A 21093-nucleotide genomic window follows, 5' to 3' on the forward strand; every position below is an offset into this window, starting at 1 on the left:
TCCTCGGGGCGGCTGTACGCTCAGTCCTCGGGGCCGGTGTACGTTCAGTCCTCGGGGCCGGTATACGTTCAGTCCTCGGGGCCGGTGTACGTTCAGTCCTCGGGGCCGGTGTACGCTCAGTCCTCGGGGCCGGTGTACGCTCAGTCCTCGGGGCGGCTGTACGTTCAGTCCTCGGGGTGGCTGTACGCTCAGTCCTCGGGGCCGGTGTACGTTCAGTCCTGGGGGGGGGGTGGGTGTACGCTCAGTCTTCGGGGCGGGTATACGCTCAGTCCTCGGGGCGGCTGTACGCTCAGTCCTGGGGGGGGGGTGTACGCTCAGTCCTCGGGGCGGCTGTACGCTCAGTCCTCGGGGCGGCTGTACGCTCAGTCCTCGGGGCGGCTGTACGCTCAGTCCTCGGGGCGGCTGTACGCTCAGTCCTCGGGGCGGCTGTACGCTCAGTCCTCGGGGCGGCTGTACGCTCAGTCCTCGGGGCGGCTGTACGCTCAGTCCTCGGGGCCGGTGTACGCTCAGTCCTGGGGGGGGGGTGGGTGTACGTTTAGTCCTCGGGGCCGGTGTACGCTCAGTCCTCGGGGGCCGGTGTACGCTCAGTCCTCGGGGCGGCTGTACGCTCAGTCCTCGGGGCGGCTGTACGCTCAGTCCTCGGGGCGGCTGTACGCTCAGTCCTCGGGGCGGCTGTACGCTCAGTCCTCGGGGCGGCTGTACGCTCAGTCCTCGGGGCCGGTGTACGCTCAGTCCTGGGGGGGGGTGGGTGTACGCTCAGTCTTCGGGGCGGGTGTACGCTCAGTCCTCGGGGCGGCTGTACGTTCAGTCCTCGGGGCCGGTGTACGCTCAGTCCTCGGGGCGGCTGTACGTTCAGTCCTCGGGGCGGCTGTACGCTCAGTCCTTGGGGCGGCTGTACGCTCAGTCCTTGGGGCGGCTGTACGCTCAGTCCTCGGGGCGGCTGTACGCTCAGTCCTCGGGGCGGCTGTACGTTCAGTCCTCGGGGCGGCTGTATGCTCAGTCCTCGGGGCCGGTGTACGTTCAGTCCTCGGGGCCGGTGTAAGTTCAGTCCTCGGGGCCGGTGTACGTGCAGTCCTCGGGGCCGGTGTAAGTTCAGTCCTCGGGGCCGGTGTACGTTCAGTCCTCGGGGCGGCTGTATGCTCAGTCCTCGGGGCCGGTGTACGTTCAGTCCTCGGGGCCGGTGTACGCTCAGTCCTCGGGGCCGGTGTACGTTCAGTCCTCGGGGCCGGTGTACGTTCAGTCCTCGGGGGGGTGGGTGTACGTTCAGTCCTCGGGGCCGGTGTACGTTCAGTCCTTAGCTGGGACCAGCTTCAGGTGTCCGGTTCTTCTGGCGGTTCTCTTGAGCTAATGAAGAAATGCTGGAAGGGGAGGAGTTATAAAGGAAATGTCATTGCTGGTAGTGGGAGGTGTTGTAAAGGGGGAACATAGATGGGGGTGGGGGAGGGTCTGTGATGGAAGGGACTCACTAGGAAAATAGATGGGGATGGGGGCAGGGTCTGTGATGGAGGGGATTCACTGGGAACATGCTGCTGTGCCGCTCTCACTCACCCGTCTTCCTTTTTTCTGTAGCGAATGATTTTGGTCTGTTTTTATCGGACGAGGATCCCAAGAAAGGAATCTGGCTGGAGGCGGGGAAGGCACTCGATTATTACATGTTACGTAATGGGGTAAGGACATCCAGGGGCAGATTTGTGTCTGTTTTTGTATATTTTGCTGACATTTGTGTCCAGACAGCAGTGTGGTGTCATGTGACCTGCCCAATAGCAAAATTTGTGATTTCTGACACAATTCTGGTGTCAGGTGACCTAGCGGACAGTGTTGTGGTGTCATGTGATCTGCCTCTCTCTCAGGACACCTTGGAGTACAGGAAGAAGCAGAGACCTCTGAAGATCCGCATGTTGGATGGGACAGTGAAAACCGTCATGGTGGACGACTCCAAGACAATGAGTGATCTTCTGATGACCATCTGTGCCCGGATTGGTGAGATCTGACACATACCTGATTGGCTCATTGGTGACAAACCTCTGATAGATCCCGTGTGATCTGACATATCTCCTCTGATAGATCCAGTGTAATCTGACATATCTCATCTGATAGATCCCGTGTGATCTGACATATCTCATCTGATAGATCCCGTGTAATCTGACATATCTCCTCTGATAGATCCCGTGTGATCTGACATATCTCATCTGATAGATCCCGTGTAATCTGACATATCTCCTCTGATAGATCCCGTGTAATCTGACATATCTCATCTGATAGATCCCGTGTAATCTGACATATCTCCTCTGATATATCCCGTGTAATCTGACATATCTCCTCTGATCGATCCCGTGTAATCTGACATATCTCCTCTGATAGATCCCGTGTAATATGACATATCTCCTCTGATAGGTCCCGTGTAATCTGACATATCTCCTCTGATAGGTCCCGTGTAATCTGACATATCTCCTCTGATAGATCCCGTGTAATCTGACATATCTCCTCTGATAGGTCCCGTGTAATCTGACATATCTCCTCTGATCGATCCCGTGTAATCTGACATATCTCCTCTGATAGATCCCGTGTAATATGACATATCTCCTCTGATAGGTCCCGTGTAATCTGACATATCTCCTCTGATAGATCCCGTGTAATCTGACATATCTCCTCTGATAGATCCCGTGTAATCTGACATATCTCCTCTGATAGATCCCGTGCAATCTGACATATCTCCTCTGATAGATCCCGTGTAATCTGACATATCTCCTCTGATAGATCCTGTGTAATCTGACATATCTCCTCTGATAGATCCCTTGTGATCTGACATATCTCCTCTGATAGATCCCGTGTGATCTGACATATCTCCTCTGATAGATCCCGTGTAATCTGACATATCTCCTCTGATAGATCCCGTGTAATCTGACATATCTCCTCTGATAGATCCCGTGTAATCTGACATATCTCCTCTGATAGATCCAGTGTAATCTGACATATCTCCTCTGATAGATCCCGTGTAATCTGACATATCTCCTCTGATAGATCCCGTGTAATCTGACATATCTCCTCTGATATATCCCGTGTAATCTGACATATCTCCTCTGATAGATCCCGTGTAATCTGACATATCTCCTCTGATAGATCCCGTGTGATCTGACATATCTCCTCTGATAGATCCCGTGTAATCTGACATCTCATCTGATAGATCCCGTGTGATCTGACATATCTCCTCTGATAGATCCCGTGTGATCTGACATATCTCCTCTGATAGATCCCGTGTAATCTGACATGTCTCCTCTGATAGATCCCGTGTAATCTGACATATCTCCTCTGATAGATCCCGTGTAATCTGACATATCTCCTCTGATAGATCCCGTGTAATCTGACATATCTCCTCTGATAGATCCCGTGTAATCTGACATATCTCCTCTGATAGATCCAGTGTAATCTGACATCTCATCTGATAGATCCCGTGTAATCTGACATATCTCCTCTGATAGATCCCGTGTAATCTGACATCTCATCTGATAGATCCCGTGTAATCTGACATATCTCCTCTGATAGATCCCGTGTAATCTGACATATCTCCTCTGATAGATCCCGTGTAATCTGACATATCTCCTCTGATAGATCCCGTGTAATCTGACATATCTCCTCTGATAGATCCCGTGTAATCTGACATATCTCCTCTGATAGATCCCGTGTAATCTGACATATCTCCTCTGATATATCCCGTGTAATCTGACATATCTCCTCTGATAGATCCCGTGTAATCTGACATATCTCCTCTGATAGATCCCGTGTGATCTGACATATCTCCTCTGATAGATCCCGTGTAATCTGACATCTCATCTGATAGATCCCGTGTGATCTGACATATCTCCTCTGATAGATCCCGTGTGATCTGACATATCTCCTCTGATAGATCCCGTGTAATCTGACATGTCTCCTCTGATAGATCCCGTGTAATCTGACATATCTCCTCTGATAGATCCCGTGTAATCTGACATATCTCCTCTGATAGATCCCGTGTAATCTGACATCTCATCTGATAGATCCCGTGTAATCTGACATATCTCCTCTGATAGATCCCGTGTAATCTGACATATCTCCTCTGATAGATCCCGTGTAATCTGACATATCTCCTCTGATAGATCCCGTGTAATCTGACATGTCTGATACAAGAGATCCTGTAATCTGACTTCTCATTGATACATCCAGTGTGTCATCCCAATCATCGAACCCCAGACCGTCCCCGCTGAACCGGCCGAATTTCCATCAATCTGTGGCCAGCTTAGAGCGGGATCAGTCTCAGGATCCAGTATCTGGTATAGGAGGGGGAGGGTCCTCTTCTTTACTGATCACCAGGAGAGGAATGTCCCCGGATGAGCTCATTCCTGCTGAGCATTGTGTGTCACCGTCCCGGGTATTTTTATCTTTACGTGTCACCTGTGTCTGTGCCGCTGTGTGTCACATGTTTAACTTTGTGTGTTATTTATACCCAATACACTGGCTGTATACACCCTATATACTGTGTCTGTGTACACGCTGTATACTGTCTGTATCCACCCTATATACTGTGTCTGTATACACCCTATATACTGTGTCTGTATACACCCTATATACTGTGTCTGTATACACCCTATATACTGTGTCTGTATACACCCTATATACTGTGTCTGTATACACGCTATATACTGTGTCTGTATACACCCTGTATACTGTGTCTGTATACACCCTGTATACTGTGTCTGTATACACCCTATATACTGTGTCTGTATACACCCTATATACTGTGTCTGTATACACCCTATATACTGTGTCTGTGTACACGCTGTATACTGTGTCTGTATACACCCTATATACTGTGTCTGTATATACCCTATATACTGTGTCTGTATATACCCTATATACTGTGTCTGTATACACCCTGTATACTGTGTCTGTATACACCCTGTATACTGTGTCTGTATATACCCTGTATACTGTGTCTGTATACACCCTATATACTGTGTCTGTATACACCCTGTATACTGTGTCTGTATTCCCTCTGTATACACCCTATATACTGTGTCTGTATACACCCTGTATACTGTGTCTGTATTCCCTCTGTATACACCCTATATACTGTGTCTGTATACACCCTGTATACTGTGTCTGTATTCCCTCTGTATACACCCTATATACTGTGTCTGTATACACCCTGTATACTGTGTCTGTATACACCCTGTATACTGTGTCTGTATACACCCTATATACTGTGTCTGTGTACACGCTGTATACTGTCTGTATACACCCTATATACTGTGTCTATACACGCTATATACTGTGTCTGTGTACACGCTGTATACTGTGTCTGTATACACCCTATATACTGTGTCTGTGTACACGCTGTATACTGTGTCTGTATACACCCTGTATACTGTGTCTGTATTCCCTCTGTATACACCCTATATACTGTCTGTATACACGCTGTATACTGTGTCTTTATATACGCTGTATACTGTGTCTGTATACACGCTGTATACTGTGTCTGTATACACGCTGTATACTGTGTCTGTGTACACGCTGTATACTGTGTCTGTGTACACGCTGTATACTGTGTCTGTATACACGCTGTATACTGTGTCTGTGTACACTCTGTATACTGTGTCTGTGTACACGCTATATACTGTATACACGCTGTATACTGTGTCTGTATACACGCTGTATACTGTGTTTTTAACCATTGGTTAGTAGCTGTGAAGTTCCAGAGTTCAGGAGAGGTTTTCCCGTGTACATGAAGCTTTTGGGTACAAACACACCTTCCCCTTTCATGAACAGATAGAATGTGTAACTTCCAGTGGAGGAGGTCACAGTAAAGTGATCTGTTCCGGTAGTAGATCCTGACCTGTCCTAAACCTCTCGCAGTATCTGTTGAAGATGTTCCTTCATTTAGAGATTGTGTAGACAGGAGGTTTGACATTCTCCTAAAGGCTCTTTACTCTGGGAGGCCCAGCCCTGCAACCAGCTCTTGCTGCCATTTCTGTAGGTCACACTGCAGCTAACTGGACTAGAGTAATGACCAACCAACATGACCCTGTGTTCCAGGACCGTGCTTTAACAGAGCAACTTTAACAACTGCCTTCTGCTCTGCTCTTTTGTGTGGATGCCGGAGATCACGTCACGAGAGGCTGCAATATCCATTCACATGCGCACAATCTTGCGGCTGGAAGCCTGGACAGCTGAAGCTGTCTGTAAAGACGTTTCACACACACGCCCTTTCCGAGGAAGACATCTTTCTCTTATGTCCTCCTGACAGACGCAGGCCTTCCAAGTATCATCACTATTGGGTAATGGCGACCTCTGCAGGAGCAGGCTAGGCAGTGAAACTTCATTAAAAAACTTGAACTAGACACACCTTTAGGGGCTGTCCCTTCAGACATTACCCTCAGACACACAAAGCTACCAATCAGTTTCTTGCTGCCGAGCTCAGGAGATGGATCTAGGTTTCCCGGCTGGGACTCCGGTCTCAGTTTTTATGTTTATTTTATTTTCTCACTCACTATCGCTAGCTAGTCAGGGGGATCCTCCTGGTGAACTACAAGCAATAGCTGGGCTGGGCTTTGCATGGGATAATATAGTTCCTTATGGTATCCCAGCCTGGCCTACGAGCGTGCGCAGGTTGTGGTCCGCCTAGGCCTCCCCACGACGCTGCCCCGACGGATGGGAACGAGCCTGCGGAGAAATTCTTCGCCGGGACTCGTCCACCTGGAACGCCCTGTGTTGCTGCACCCCCACTCAGGGTGGGAGGGGGGCTGTATCAGAGCGGTGCCCATGGTCCATTGTATGGTGAGTGATGCTCCAACCCCCCCCCCCCCCCGTCCCTGGGACAGTCCTCTGGGGGGGGGGGTGTGATTCCCCCTGGCCGGTCTGGACAGATCCTGCCTCCCTGCTCCATATGGGGGCGCTATAGCAGCGTAGCAGCGTCCACTGCATGGGGGGGGGTGTAGGGCTTCTACCTTGTCCTGGGGGGCTTCCTATAGTTGATTCCCATGGTGGCCATGGTCCCTGGGCTCCTGATGGTCGGCACCGTTTTTCAGCCGCCATTTTGGGTGTGGGCGACTTGGCTTCCTCAGTTTAAGGGCAGCAACCATTTTCCCAATGCTGTATGCTTTTGGCGCCGTTTTCCGGCACCATCTTGGATATGGGCAAGCCGCATGCGAGGGCGGCGGCCATTTTCCTTGTGCTTCCCCTATACTTTATATTGGCGCCATGTTTGTGTAGCTCAGGGCACTTCGGCCTCTAGTGATGTTTGGTCATCTTTCACTTGTTGCAGAGAAACGTGGAGAGCGGTTTGCTTTATCTCTCAGGCACAGTAAGGGGTTTTTTTGGGGGCATTTTCCTCTGACACACTTGCTTCAATCAGTTTGTTTACTTATTAACCCCCCTAGTGGTATTCCAGAGTGTGGCTCTGGGTTCATTTTCAGTACCAAAAGCGGTAACCCCTGAGCCACACTCGGGATTACCCCGCAATGTTACTCACCTTCCCTGCGATCCCCCGCCATCCTCCCCGGCTTTCTTACAGTCTCTCCCCGCTCTGTGCACTGGCGATTGCCGGCACGTTCCTTCCCGTTCCCTTCCCTGCGAGCGTTGCGACGCATGGGGGTGGAACCGGCGGCAATTTAAAAAAATATAAATATACACCAAATGAGATGATAGAAAGCTGTGATCCTAACGGATTACGTTGTATGATGTCATTTCACCGCAGGATTTCACCTGGTGACTTTTCCAGTGCCCTGCCTGTGCTTTTCCAGTTATTTGTGCCTGAAAACTTTTTGAGCGGCCATGGTGTCCAAAAAGCGTTTTTTTTTTTGCGCAAAAGCGCTTTTAGACGAACTGGAACTGGAAAACGGCGACAGTGAAACGGAGTTACTTGAAGAACTGAGCGATAGCGATTGGTGGGAAAATTGGTCATCCGGTACGGAAAGTGATGACAGCGACAATTCTGATGTCTCTTTCTGGCACATCAATTGTGGAATTTGGGAAGAATATCAAATGATTCTTCAGAATTTCCAACGCAGCGATGTGCCAGAAAGACATCAGAATCCTCGCTGTCCTCACTTTCCGTACCCGATGACCAATCTTCCCACCAGTCGCTATCGCTCAGTTCTTCAAGTAACTCCGTTTCGCTGTCGCTGTTTTCCAGTTCGTTCTAAGAGCGCTTTTGCGCAAAAAGAACGGTTTTTGGACGCCATGGTCGTTCTCTATTTTCCAGGCACAAAGAACTGGAAAAGCACAGGCAGGGCACTGGAAAAGTCACCAGGTGAAATCCTGTGGTGAGATGGGATGATACAGTGTAATCCAATCACAGCTTTCTATCATCTCATTTGGTGTATTTACATTTTTGAAATTGCTGCCGGTTCCGCCCCCCTGCGTCACAACGCTCACAGGGAAGGAAACCGGAAGCCAGGTGCCGGCATCGGTCGTGCACACAGCAGGAGGACGGTGGGGGAGGACGGTGGGGGAGGACGGTGGGGGAGGACGGTGGGGGAGGACGGTGGGGGAGGACGGTGGGGGAGGACGGCGGGGGAGGACGGCGGGGGATCACAGGGGGAGGTGCGATTTAAAATGTAAAACAGATTTTTGTGCAAAACAATGTACTGCTTTTAGCACAGAAATCTGGACATAATCAGACCGCCAGGAAGGTTAAAAGGGGACTCCAGCGGCAGCGTGGGGTAGCGGTGCGGGCCACCATCGCCGATTTAAAGGGCCAGCGTTCCTTTTTTGATTTTTTGCCAAAATGGAGTCCCAGAGTGACAATTTCCCCACTGAGCCGGTGTGTGCATCTGGGTCATCCGGATCACCTTCCCTTGCATCTTTATCTGCAGCCATTGAAACTTTGGCGTCCAAAGTTGATCTTGTCATGTCACATATTCAAAAACGTCCGATGCCCTCTCAGTCTTCTGATTCAGAGCCTGATGTGGTCTCCACAGACACTGTTCTCACACTCAGAGGGTGAAGAGGATGAGTCCTCCTCCGCTGCTGCGCAAAAACACGCTTTGGTTGAATCACGTATTCGCTCCGTCAGGGAGACTTTGAATCTGGATGATGAGCCCACCCAGCCAGGGAAAGCGGGTTTCCTTCGGGTCCCCTAAAGCCCAGAAGTCGGGCCAGGTTTGCCGCTGCCCCGAGGAATTTCACGATATCATGAACGAACAGCGGCGTCGAGTTAAGCACGCACTGGCGGTCCCTAAGCATTTTCTACGCCGGTATCCCTTTGCGGATCCAGTTTCCAATCACTGGACGGTGTCTCCTAAGGTGGACTACACTGTTTCCAGGTTGAATAAAGCAACGGTGGTGCTCATGGAGGATTCACCGGTGTTTAAAGACCCGATGGACAGGCGTGTGGAGTCACTTTCCCGCCACATGTACTTGGAGGCGTGCTCACTCCTCAAACCTGTGTTCGCTTCCGTGCTGGTTTCTCAGACGGTTACGGAATGGTTAAGAGCAACTTGCTGGCTGAGTCGGTTCCCCCGACCCTCATCGAGCTCACAGACCAAATGGCCCAGGCCATGATGTATTTGTGTGACGTGGCCCTGAACGAGGCTCCTCTGTTCGCGAGGTTGTCTGCGGTGGGGATTACCCTCCGCCGCATGGTGTGGTTTAAGGCCTGGTCGGCTGACCATGCCTCCTAAGAAGACCATGTCTGATATCCCCTATTTGGGGGAATGTCTTTTTAGGGACTCCTTGGATGAGATTTTCAATGGTCTCACATGAGGAAAGAGTACTCTCCTGCCCCAATTCCGCAGAGTAAGGCACCCCGCGGGCAGCGGTGCCCTTCCTTCAAGGATCACCAGGGGCCTTTTCGTGCCTCAGGGACGCAGGAAAAAGGAAAGTCTTTCAAAGCCTCTGGCGGTAATAAGGAGTCCTGGTCTGGTAAGCCCAAGGCCGGTCAGTCCGGTGCTGCGGGCCAGTCGCCTTCCGCATGAAGGGACGCCTTCACTCGTTTTAGTGGTGGGGGATGTCTGCGTTACTTTCGGGAACCCTGGATGTCTGTAATTCACGACAAATGAGTTCACTAACTGATTTGTTCAGGGTACAAGATCGTATTTCGCGCTCTCTCTGTCCCCGACGGGCCTAACGCTCTCTCTGTCCCCGACGGGCCTAACGCTCTCTCTGTCCCCGACGGGCCTAACGCTCTCTCTGTCCCCGACGGGCCTAACGCTCTCTCTGTCCCCGACGGGCCTAACGCTCTCTCTGTCCCCGACGGGCCTAACGCTCTCTCTGTCCCCGACGGGCCTAACGCTCTCTCTGTCCCCGACGGGCCTAACGCTCTCTCTGTCCCCGACGGGCCTAACGCTCTCTCTGTCCCCGACGGGCCTAACGCTCTCTCTGTCCCCGACGGGCCTAACGCTCTCTCTGTCCCCGACGGGCCTAACGCTCTCTCTGTCCCCGACGGGCCTAACGCTCTCTCTGTCCCCGACGGGCCTAACGCTCTCTCTGTCCCCGACGGGCCTAACGCTCTCTCTGTCCCCGACGGGCCTAACGCTCTCTCTGTCCCCGACGGGCCTAACGCTCTCTCTGTCCCCGACGGGCCTAACGCTCTCTCTGTCCCCGACGGGCCTAACGCTCTCTCTGTCCCCGACGGGCCTAACGCTCTCTCTGTCCCCGACGGGCCTAACGCTCTCTCTGTCCCCGACGGGCCTAACGCTCTCTCTGTCCCCGACGGGCCTTACGCTCTCTCTGTCCCCGACGGGCCTTACGCTCTCTCTGTCCCCGACGGGCCTTACGCTCTCTCTGTCCCCGACGGGCCTTACGCTCTCTCTGTCCCCGACGGGCCTTACGCTCTCTCTGTCCCCGACGGGCCTTACGCTCTCTCTGTCCCCGACGGGCCTTACGCTCTCTCTGTCCCCGACGGGCCTTACGCTCTCTCTGTCCCCGACGGGCCTTACGCTCTCTCTGTCCCCGACGGGCCTTACGCTCTCTCTGTCCCCGACGGGCCTTACGCTCTCTCTGTCCCCGACGGACCTTATGCGCTCTCTCTGTCCCCGACGGACCTTACGCGCTCTCTCTGTCCCCGACGGACCTTACGCGCTCTCTCTCTCTCTCTCCGACGGACCTTACGCGCTCTCTCTCTCTCTCCGACGGACCTTACGCTCTCTCTCTCTCTCTCTCTCTCTCTCTCCGACGGACCTTACGCTCTCTCTCTCTCTCTCTCTCCGACGGACCTTACGCGCTCTCTCTCTCTCTCTCTCTCCCCGACGGACCTTACGCGCTCTCTCTCTCTCTCTCTCCCCGACGGACCTTACGCGCTCTCTCTTTCTCTCTCTCCGACGGACTTTACGCTCTCTCTCTCTCTCTCTCCGACGGACCTTACGCTCTCTCTCTCTCTCCGACGGACCTTACGCTCTCTCTCTCTCTCCGACGGACCTTACGCTCTCTCTCTCTCTCCGACGGACCTTACGCTCTCTCTCTCCGACGGACCTTACGCTCTCTCTCTCTCTCTCTCTCCGACGGACCTTACGCTCTCTCTCTCTCTCTCTCTCTCTCTGACGGACCTTACGCTCTCTCTCTCTCTCTCTCTCTCTCTGACGGACCTTACGCTCTCTCTCTCTCTCTGACGGACCTTACGCTCTCTCTCTCTCTCTCCGACGGACCTTACGCTCTCTCTCTCTCTCCGACGGACCTTACGCTCTCTCTCTCTCTCTCTCCCCGACGGACCTTACGCTCTCTCTCTCTCTCTCTCCGACGGACCTTACGCTCTCTCTCTCTCTCTCTCTCCGACGGACCTCACGCTCTCTCTCTCTCTCTCTCCGACGGACCTTACGCGCTCTCTCTCTCTCTCCGACGGACCTTACGCTCTCTCTCCGACGGACCTTACGCTCTCTCTCTCTCCGACGGACCTTACGCTCTCTCTCTCTCTCTCTCTCCGACGGACCTTACGCACTCTCTCTCTCTCTCTCTCTCTCTCTCTCTCTCTCCGATGGACCTTACGCTCTCTCTCTGACGGACCTTACGCTCTCTCTCTCTCTCTCTCTCTCTCCGACGGACCTTACGCTCTCTCTCTCTCTCTCTCCGACGGACCTTACGCTCTCTCTCTCTCTCCGACGGACCTTACGCTCTCTCTCTCTCTCTCCGACGGACCTTACGCTCTCTCTCTCTCTCTCTCTCCGACGGACCTTACGCTCTCTCTCTCTCTCTCCGACGGACCTTACGCTCTCTCTCTCTCTCTCCGACGGACCTTACGCTCTCTCTCTCCGACGGACCTTACGCTCTCTCTCTCTCTCTCCGACGGACCTTACGCTCTCTCTCTCTCTCCGACGGACCTTACGCGCTCTCTCTCTCTCTCCGACGGACCTTACGCGCTCTCTCTCTCTCTCTCTCCGACGGACCTTACGCTCTCTCTCTCTCTCTCCGACGGACCTTACGCTCTCTCTCTCTCTCTCCGACGGACCTTACGCTCTCTCTCTCTCTCTCTCTCTCCGACGGACCTTACGCTCTCTCTCTCTCTCCGACTGACCTTACGCTCTCTCTCTCTCTCTCTCTCCGACTGACCTTACGCTCTCTCTCTCTCTCTCTCCGGCGGACCTTACGCTCTCTCTCTTTCCGACGGACCTTACGCTCTCTCTCTCTCCGACGGACCTTACGCTCTCTCTCTCTCTCTCTCTCCGACGGACCTTACGCTCTCTCTCTCTCTCCGACGGACCTTACGCTCTCTCTCTCTCTCTCTCTCTCTCTCTCCGACGGACCTTACGCTCTCTCTCTCCGACGGACCTTACGCTCTCTCTCTCTCTCTCTCTCTCCGACGGACCTTACGCTCTCTCTCTCTCCGACGGACCTTACGCTCTCTCTCTCTCTCTCTCTCCGACGGACCTTACGCTCTCTCTCTCTCTCTCTCTCTCTCCGACGGACCTTACGCTCTCTCTCTCTCCGACGGACCTTACGCTCTCTCTCTCTCCGACGGACCTTACGCTCTCTCTCTCTCCGACGGACCTTACGCTCTCTCTCTCTCCGACGGACCTTACGCTCTCTCTCTCTCCGACGGACCTCACGCTCGCTCTCTCTCTCTCCGACGGACCTCACGCTCGCTCTCTCTCTCTCCGACGGACCTTACGCTCTCTCTCTCTCTCCGACGGACCTTACGCTCGCGCGCGCTCTCTCTCTCCGACGGACCTTACGCTCTCTCTCTCTCTCTCTCCGACGGACCTTACGCGCTCTCTCTCTCTCTCTCTCTCCAACGGACCTTGCGCTCTCTCTCTCTCTCTCTCCGACGGACCTTACGCTCTCTCTCTCTCTCCGACGGACCTTACGCTCTCTCTCTCTCTCCGACGGACCTTACGCTCTCTCTCTCTCTCTCCGACGGACCTTACGCTCTCTCTCTCTCTCCGACGGACCTTACGCTCTCTCTCTCTCTCCGACGGACCTTACGCTCTCTCTCTCTCTCCGACGGACCTTACGCTCTCTCTCTCTCTCCGACGGACCTTACGCTCTCTCTCTCTCCGACGGACCTTACGCTCTCTCTCTCTCCGACGGACCTTACGCTCTCTCTCTCTCCGACGGACCTTACGCTCTCTCTCTCTCCGACGGACCTTACGCTCTCTCTCTCTCCGACGGACCTTACGCTCTCTCTCTCTCCGACGGACCTTACGCTCTCTCTCTCTCCGACGGACCTTACGCTCTCTCTCTCTCCGACGGACCTTACGCTCTCTCTCTCTCCGACGGACCTTACGCTCTCTCTCTCTCCGACGGACCTTACGCTCTCTCTCTCTCCGACGGACCTTACGCTCTCTCTCTCTCTCCGACGGACCTTACGCTCTCTCTCTCTCTCCGACGGACCTTACGCTCTCTCTCTCTCCGACGGACCTTACGCTCGCGCGCTCTCTCTTTCCGACGGACCTTACGCTCTCTCTCTCTCCGACGGACCTTACGCTCTCTCTCCGACGGACCTTACGCTCTCTCTCTCTCCGACGGACCTTACGCTCTCTCTCTCTCTCCGACGGACCTTACGCTCTCTCTCTCTCTCTCTCCGACGGACCTTACGCTCTCTCTCTCTCTCTCTCCGACGGACCTTACGCTCTCTCTCTCTCTCTCTCTCTCTCCGACGGACCTTACGCTCTCTCTCTCTCTCTCCGACGGACCTTACGCTCGCGCGCTCTCTCTTTCCGACGGACCTTACGCTCTCTCTCTCTCCGACGGACCTTACGCTCTCTCTCCGACGGACCTTACGCTCTCTCTCTCTCCGACGGACCTTACGCTCTCTCTCTCTCTCTCTCCGACGGACCTTACGCTCTCTCTCTCTCTCTCTCTCCGACGGACCTTACGCTCTCTCTCTCTCTCTCCGACGGACCTTACGCTCTCTCTCTCTCTCTCTCTCCGACGGACCTTACGCTCTCTCTCTCTCTCTCCGACGGACCTTACGCTCTCTCTCTCTCTCTCTCTCCGACGGACCTTACGCTCTCTCTCTCTCTCTCTCTCCGACGGACCTTACGCTCTCTCTCTCCGACGGACCTTACGCTCTCTCTCTCTCCGACGGACCTTACGCTCTCTCTCTCTCCGACGGACCTTACGCTCTCTCTCTCTCCGACGGACCTTACGCTCTCTCTCTCTCCGACGGACCTTACGCTCTCTCTCTCTCCGACGGACCTTACGCTCTCTCTCTCTCTCCGACGGACCTTACGCTCTCTCTCTCTCTCCGAAGGACCTTACGCTCTCTCTCTCTCCGACGGACCTTACGCTCTCTCTCTCTCTCTCTCCGACGGACCTTACGCTCTCTCTCTCTCTCTCTCTCCGACGGACCTTACGCTCTCTCTCTCTCTCTCTCTCTCCGACGGACCTTACGCTCTCTCTCTCTCTCTCCGACGGACCTTACGCTCTCTCTCTCTCTCTCCGACGGACCTTACGCTCTCTCTCTCTCTCTCTCCGACGGACCTTACGCTCTCTCTCTCCCTCTCTCTCTCCGACGGACCTTACGCTCTCTCTCTCCGACGGACCTTACGCTCTCTCTCTCTCTCCGACGGACCTTACGCTCTCTCTCTCTCTCTCTCTCTCTCTCCGACGGACCTTACGCTCTCTCTCTCTCCGACGGACCTTACGCTCTCTCTCTCTCCGACGGACCTTACGCTCGCGCGCTCTCTCTCTCCGACGGACCTTACGCTCTCTCTCTCTCTCTCTCCGACGGACCTTACGCTCTCTCTCTCTCTCTCTCCGACGGACCTTACGCTCTCTCTCTCTCTCTCTCCGACGGACCTTACTCTCTCTCTCTCTCTCTCTCCGACGGACCTTACGCTCTCTCTCTCTCCGACGGACCTTACGCTCTCTCTCTCTCTCTCTCTCTCCGATGGACCTTACGCTCTCTCTCTCTCCGACGGACCTTACGCTCTCTCTCTCTCCGACGGACCTTACGCTCTCTCTCTCTCCGACGGACCTTACGCTCTCTCTCTCTCCGACGGACCTTACGCTCTCTCTCTCTCCGACGGACCTTACGCTCTCTCTCTCTCCGACGGACCTTACGCTCTCTCTCTCTCCGACGGACCTTACGCTCTCTCTCTCTCCGACGGACCTTACGCTCTCTCTCTCTCCGACGGACCTTACGCTCTCTCTCTCTCCGACGGACCTTACGCTCTCTCTCTCTCTCCGACGGACCTTACGCTCTCTCTCTCTCTCCGACGGACCTTACGCTCTCTCTCTCTCCGACGGACCTTACGCTCTCTCTCTCTCCGACGGACCTTACGCTCTCTCTCTCTCTCTCTCTGACGGACCTTACGCTCTCTCTCTCTCTCTCTGACGGACCTTACGCTCTCTCTCTCTCTCTCTCTCTCTGACGGACCTTACGCTCTCTCTCTCTCCGACGGACCTTACGCTCGCGCGCTCTCTCTCTCCGACGGACCTTACGCTCTCTCTCTCTCTCTCTCTCCGACGAACCTTATGCTCTCTCTCTCTCTCTCCGACGGACCTTACGCTCTCTCTCTCTCTCTCTCTCTCCGACGGACCTTACGCTCTCTCTCTCTCTCTCTCTCTCTCTCTCCGACGGACCTTACGCTCTCTCTCTCTCTCTCCGACGGACCTTACGCTCTCTCTCTCTCTCTCTCTCTCCGACGGACCTTACGCTCTCTCTCTCTCTCTCTCCGACGGACCTTACGCTCTCTCTCTCTCTCTCCGACGGACCTTACGCTCTCTCTCTCTCTCTCTCTCTCCGACGGACCTTACGCTCTCTCTCTCTCCGACGGACCTTACGCTCTCTCTCTCTCCGACGGACCTTACGCTCTCTCTCTCTCCGACGGACCTTACGCTCTCTCTCTCTCCGACGGACCTTACGCTCTCTCTCTCTCCGACGGACCTTACGCTCTCTCTCTCTCCGACGGACCTTACGCTCTCTCTCTCTCCGACGGACCTTACGCTCTCTCTCTCTCCGACGGACCTTACGCTCTCTCTCTCTCCGACGGACCTTACGCTCTCGCTCTCTCTCTCTCCGACGGACCTTACGCTCTCGCTCTCTCTCTCTCCGACGGACCTTACGCTCTCTCTCTCTCTCTCTCTCTCTCTCCGACGGACCTTACGCTCTCTCTCTCTCTCTCCGACGGACCTTACGCTCTCTCTCTCTCTCTCCGACGGACCTTACGCTCTCTCTCTCTCCGACGGACCTTACGCTCTCTCTCTCTCCGACGGACCTTACGCTCTCTCTCTCTCCGACGGACCTTACGCTCTCTCTCTCTCCGACGGACCTTACGCTCTCTCTCTCTCCGACGGACCTTACGCTATCTCTCTCCGACGGACCTTACGCTCTCTCTCTGCGACGGACCTTACGCTCTCTCTCTCTCTCTCTGACGGACCTTACGCTCTCTCTCTCTCCGACGGACCTTACGCGCTCTTTCTCTAATAGACCTTACGCGCTCTCTCGCCTCGATAGGCCCTACGTGCGCTTTCTCTTTCTCCGATAGACCTTACGCTCTCTCTGTCTTTCTCTCGCCCTCCGAGAGACCTTGCACGTTCTGTTTCACTCTCCGTTAGACCTTACGCTCTCTCTCTTTCTCTCTCTCTCTCCCGATCGACCTCACGCTCTCTCTCCAATAGACCTTACACGCTCTCTCTCTCTCTCCGATAGACCTAACGCTCTCAAGTACAAATCTCCTGTATGCTCCTGCAAATGCCCATTTTACAAAATGGGTGGGAGTTTCTTGAGCTTTCCAGCATGGGGCCTCTAGATGAGTTGTGTGAGCCACCACCTGGTCCTCTGCTCATTCTTTTTCAAGGTTCTACCAGGTGGACGTCCAACCTTCTGCAGATAGTTTTCATCCACAAGGTTCTTTCAGTGGCACTCTGAAGTTGGATCTGTTGGCCCTTGGTATTGTTGGATTTGTTGGCACAATTCTGCTTGCCTGGTTGTTGCTTACTCTTCTCATTCATTGCTTGGTGATGTCTTGGGGTCTATGGTTTGGTTGCTTGTCTCCTGTACTGTACGATGAAGATAGGAGGAATTTTAACTGACCTGTAAATTCCATATCTTAGAGTACAGTACAGAGACACCCTCTCTTCCAATCCTTGGGTTACTTTGTGTTGCTTGCTCCAACACCAAGGACTCATGGAATGGGGGAGGGTTATTGGAGAGACACCCAGGGGGCATTTCCTCAAAAGCTTTGTCAGTGTTCTACCACCTGAAGGTAACCGCCTATAATCCAAGGTCTAAGGGCCGTTCACATTTGTGCGAGTGCAGCGATCGCATGTAATTCGGAGCGCACTGCTCCTTCATTACATGCGATTGGATGTGCGGATGCGAATTCAGCCATACACTTTGTATGGCTGAATTCGCACTGTATCCGCACCAAACTCGCACATGACCCTTTTTTCCAGCCGCATCAGGATCGGATCGCACAGTGGTTCACACTTGTGTGATCCGATCCTGTGCGAACTGTCAGACCGCACTGCGATATGCGATCAAACTGGGGGTGTCTTTAACATTTAATTGACACCCCCTGCGTATCGCATATGGCAGTGTGAACTGCCAGAGGTGCGTTTGCGATGCAGGAACAGGCTGCAAATTCGCAGCCTTCCCGCATCGTACAAGTGTGAACCGGGACTAAGGGTACTTTGTGTTTTGTACTGTACCAGGCAAGTCCAAAGTCCTTCTACAATGGTAATGGGATCCATACGTGAACAGTAACAATAGAGTGTTGCAGGGGTTTGCCATGGATGGTCATCCTGTAGTTTTTGTGTCTTCGATGTTGAATCATCTGATGGATACGGCATGGGGACTCCTTCTACCTTCTTCTCTCTGCAGGTATCACCAACTACGATGAATATTCCCTGGTGCGAGAAGTGTTTGAGGAGAAGAAGGAGGAGGTGACTGGAACCCTGAAACGAGACAAAACCCTTCTCCGGGATGACAAGAAAATGGAGAAACTGAAACAGAAGCTTCACACGGACGATGAGTGTAAGCTCCATGACAAGAGGTGAAGGTGGGAGGAGCTGGGAACTCCAATATAGACACCTCAAGAGATAGAAGAAGCCGATTGGTGCTTCAACCCACCTGTAACCCCCAAAAACTGATGTGTGTGGTTACTGTTATCAATCATTGTATTGATGATTGGTGATGAGTGTGGTCACTGTTATCAGTCATTGTATTGATGATTGGTGATGAGTGTGGTCACTGTTATCAGTCATTGTATTGATGATTGGTGATGAGTGTGGTCACTGTTATCAGTCATTGTATTGATGATTGGTGATGAGTGAGGTCACTGTTATCAGTCATTGTATTGATGATTGGTGATGAGTATGGTCAGTGTTATCAGTCATTGTATTGATGATTGGCGATGAGTGAGGTCACTGTTATCGGTCATTGTATTGATGATTGGTGATGAGTATGGTCAGTGTTATCGGTCATTGTATTGATGATTGGTGATGAGTATGGTCAGTGTTATCGGTCATTGTATTGATGATTGGTGATGAGTGTGGTCAGTGTTATCAGTCATTGTATTGATGATTGGTGATGAGTGTGGTCAGTGTTATCAGTCATTGTATTGATGATTGGTGATGAGTGTGGTCAGTGTTCTCTGTCATTGTATTGATGATTGGTGATGAGTGAGGTCAGTGTTATCAGTCATTGTATTGATGATTGGTGATGTGTGAGGTCACTGTTATCAGTCATTGTATTGATGATTGGCGATGAGTGAGGTCACTGTTATCAGTCATTGTATTGATGATTGGTGATGAGTATGGTCACTGTTATTGGTCATTGTATTGATGATTGGTGATGAGTGTGGTCAGTGTTATCGGTCATTGTATTGATGATTGGTGATGAGTGTGGTCAGTGTTATCGGTCATTGTATTGATGATTGGCGATGAGTGTGGTCAGTGTTATCAGTCATTGTATTGATGATTGGTGAGGAGTGTGGTCAGTGTTATCAGTCATTGTATTGATGATTGGTGATGAGTGAGGTCATTGTTATCGGTCATTGTATTGATGATTGGTGATGAGTGTGGTCAGTGTTATCAGTCATTGTATTGATGATTGGTGATGAGTGAGGTCACTGTTATCAGTCATTGTATTGATGATTGGTGATGAGTATGGTCACTGTTATCGGTCATTGTATTGATGATTGGTGATGAGTGTGGTCAGTGTTATCAGTCATTGTATTGATGATTGGTGATGAGTGTGGTCAGTGTTATCAGTCATTGTATTGATGATTGGTGAAGAGTGTGGTCATTGTTATCAGTCATTGTATTGATGATTGGTGACGAGTGTGGTCACTGTTATCGGTCATTGTATTGATGATTGGTGATGAGTGAGGTCACTGTTATCAGTCATTGTATTGATGATTGGTGATGAGTATAGTCATTGTTATCTGTCATTGTATTGATGATTGGTGAGGAGTGTGGTCAGTGTTATCGGTCATTGTATTGATGATTGGTGATGAGTGTGGTCAGTGTTATCGGTCATTGTATTGATGATTGGTGAGGAGTGTGGTCACGGTTACCTGTCATTGTATTGATGATTGGTGATGAGTGCGGTCACTGTTATCGGTCATTGTATTGATCATTGGTGATGAGTGCAGTTACTGTTATCAGTCATTGTATTGATGATTGGTGATGAGTGTGGTCATGGTTTTCCTTCATACAGTGAACTGGTTGGACCCGGGGCGGACGCTAAGAGAACAAGGTGTAGATGAAAATGAGACTCTTCTTCTGAGACGGAAATTCTTCTATTCTGACCAGAATGTGGACTCCAGGGACCCTGTTCAGCTCAATCTCCTCTATGTACAGGTACCTACCTCCTATGTGTACTGTAATTACTTCTGTGACCCCTCTGATGTCTCTTCTACTTATCTTCATACTTCTCTTTCTCACTCCTTGCCCTAAGCATTCTCGGTGACCTCCACATTCCCTGTTTTCTAGGCTCGGGATGATATTCTGAACGGCTCTCATCCGGTCTCCTTCGATAAAGCCTGTGACTTTGCCGGCTATCAGTGCCTGGTGCAGTTTGGACCACATAATGAGATGAAGCACAAGCCAGGTTTCTTGGAGTGAGTATGGAGCAGGGTGGGGGGTGTTGTATCCATTTAACAGAATTGGGGGAGGGAATACAAGCATGGCATAAAGGCACCTTGACTGGGACCCAGAAGACAATGGGAAGTCAGGCCATTTGCCTACAGCTTGGGCTTTCCTGCATTTGAACCCAGGACTAATTTGCACCTGAAGAGAGAATCGCCCCTAGACCAACGAGCCAGGAACGTCTCTTTACATGGAGATCTTTTTTCCAAAAAATAGCCTCCGCAAATATCTTCCTTTTGATTAGCAAGGGGGAATTTTGTCAGGGAAAAATCACCTTCTTTCCACCGGTAGGGTCTTGAAACCAACTCATGGTCTTGTAGCTTGGACCTCCCATACCCAAAGTTGGATTATTACCCCTAGACTAGTGATAGCGAACCTTGGCACCAGATGTTTTGAAATTACATTTCCCATGATGCTCAACTACGCTGCAGAGTGCATGAGCATCATGGGAAATGTAGTTTCAAAACCTCTGGGGTGCCAAGGTTCGCCATCACTGCCCTAGACTGAAGGAAGCAGAACCCAAGAGCCACATCTCGCCGATGTTTCAGAAGTAGCTTTTCCTGCACCTTGGGGATGCAAGAGCCGTTA

The 21093-nt window shown here is 52.3% G+C and overlaps 1 protein-coding gene across 3 annotated transcripts in view; it reads left to right on the forward strand.

The window, feature by feature from the left end:
- TLN1 (talin 1) overlaps positions 1-21093 on the forward strand; it is a 510560-nt gene that overhangs the window by 363435 nt on the left and 126032 nt on the right. For all 3 annotated transcript variants that reach the window (XM_082266280.1, XM_082266281.1, XM_082266279.1), the window contains exons 3-7: positions 1570-1667; positions 1851-1980; positions 18236-18388; positions 20075-20217; positions 20350-20477. In XM_082266280.1, the coding sequence (XP_082122406.1) occupies positions 1570-1667; positions 1851-1980; positions 18236-18388; positions 20075-20217; positions 20350-20477 (652 nt within the window). The remainder of the gene's footprint in view (positions 1-1569; positions 1668-1850; positions 1981-18235; positions 18389-20074; positions 20218-20349; positions 20478-21093) is intronic.

The sequence above is a fragment of the Pelophylax lessonae genome (genome assembly GCF_965119305.1).
Source record: "Pelophylax lessonae genome assembly, chromosome: 1".
NCBI classification, from domain to species: domain Eukaryota; kingdom Metazoa; phylum Chordata; class Amphibia; order Anura; family Ranidae; genus Pelophylax; species Pelophylax lessonae.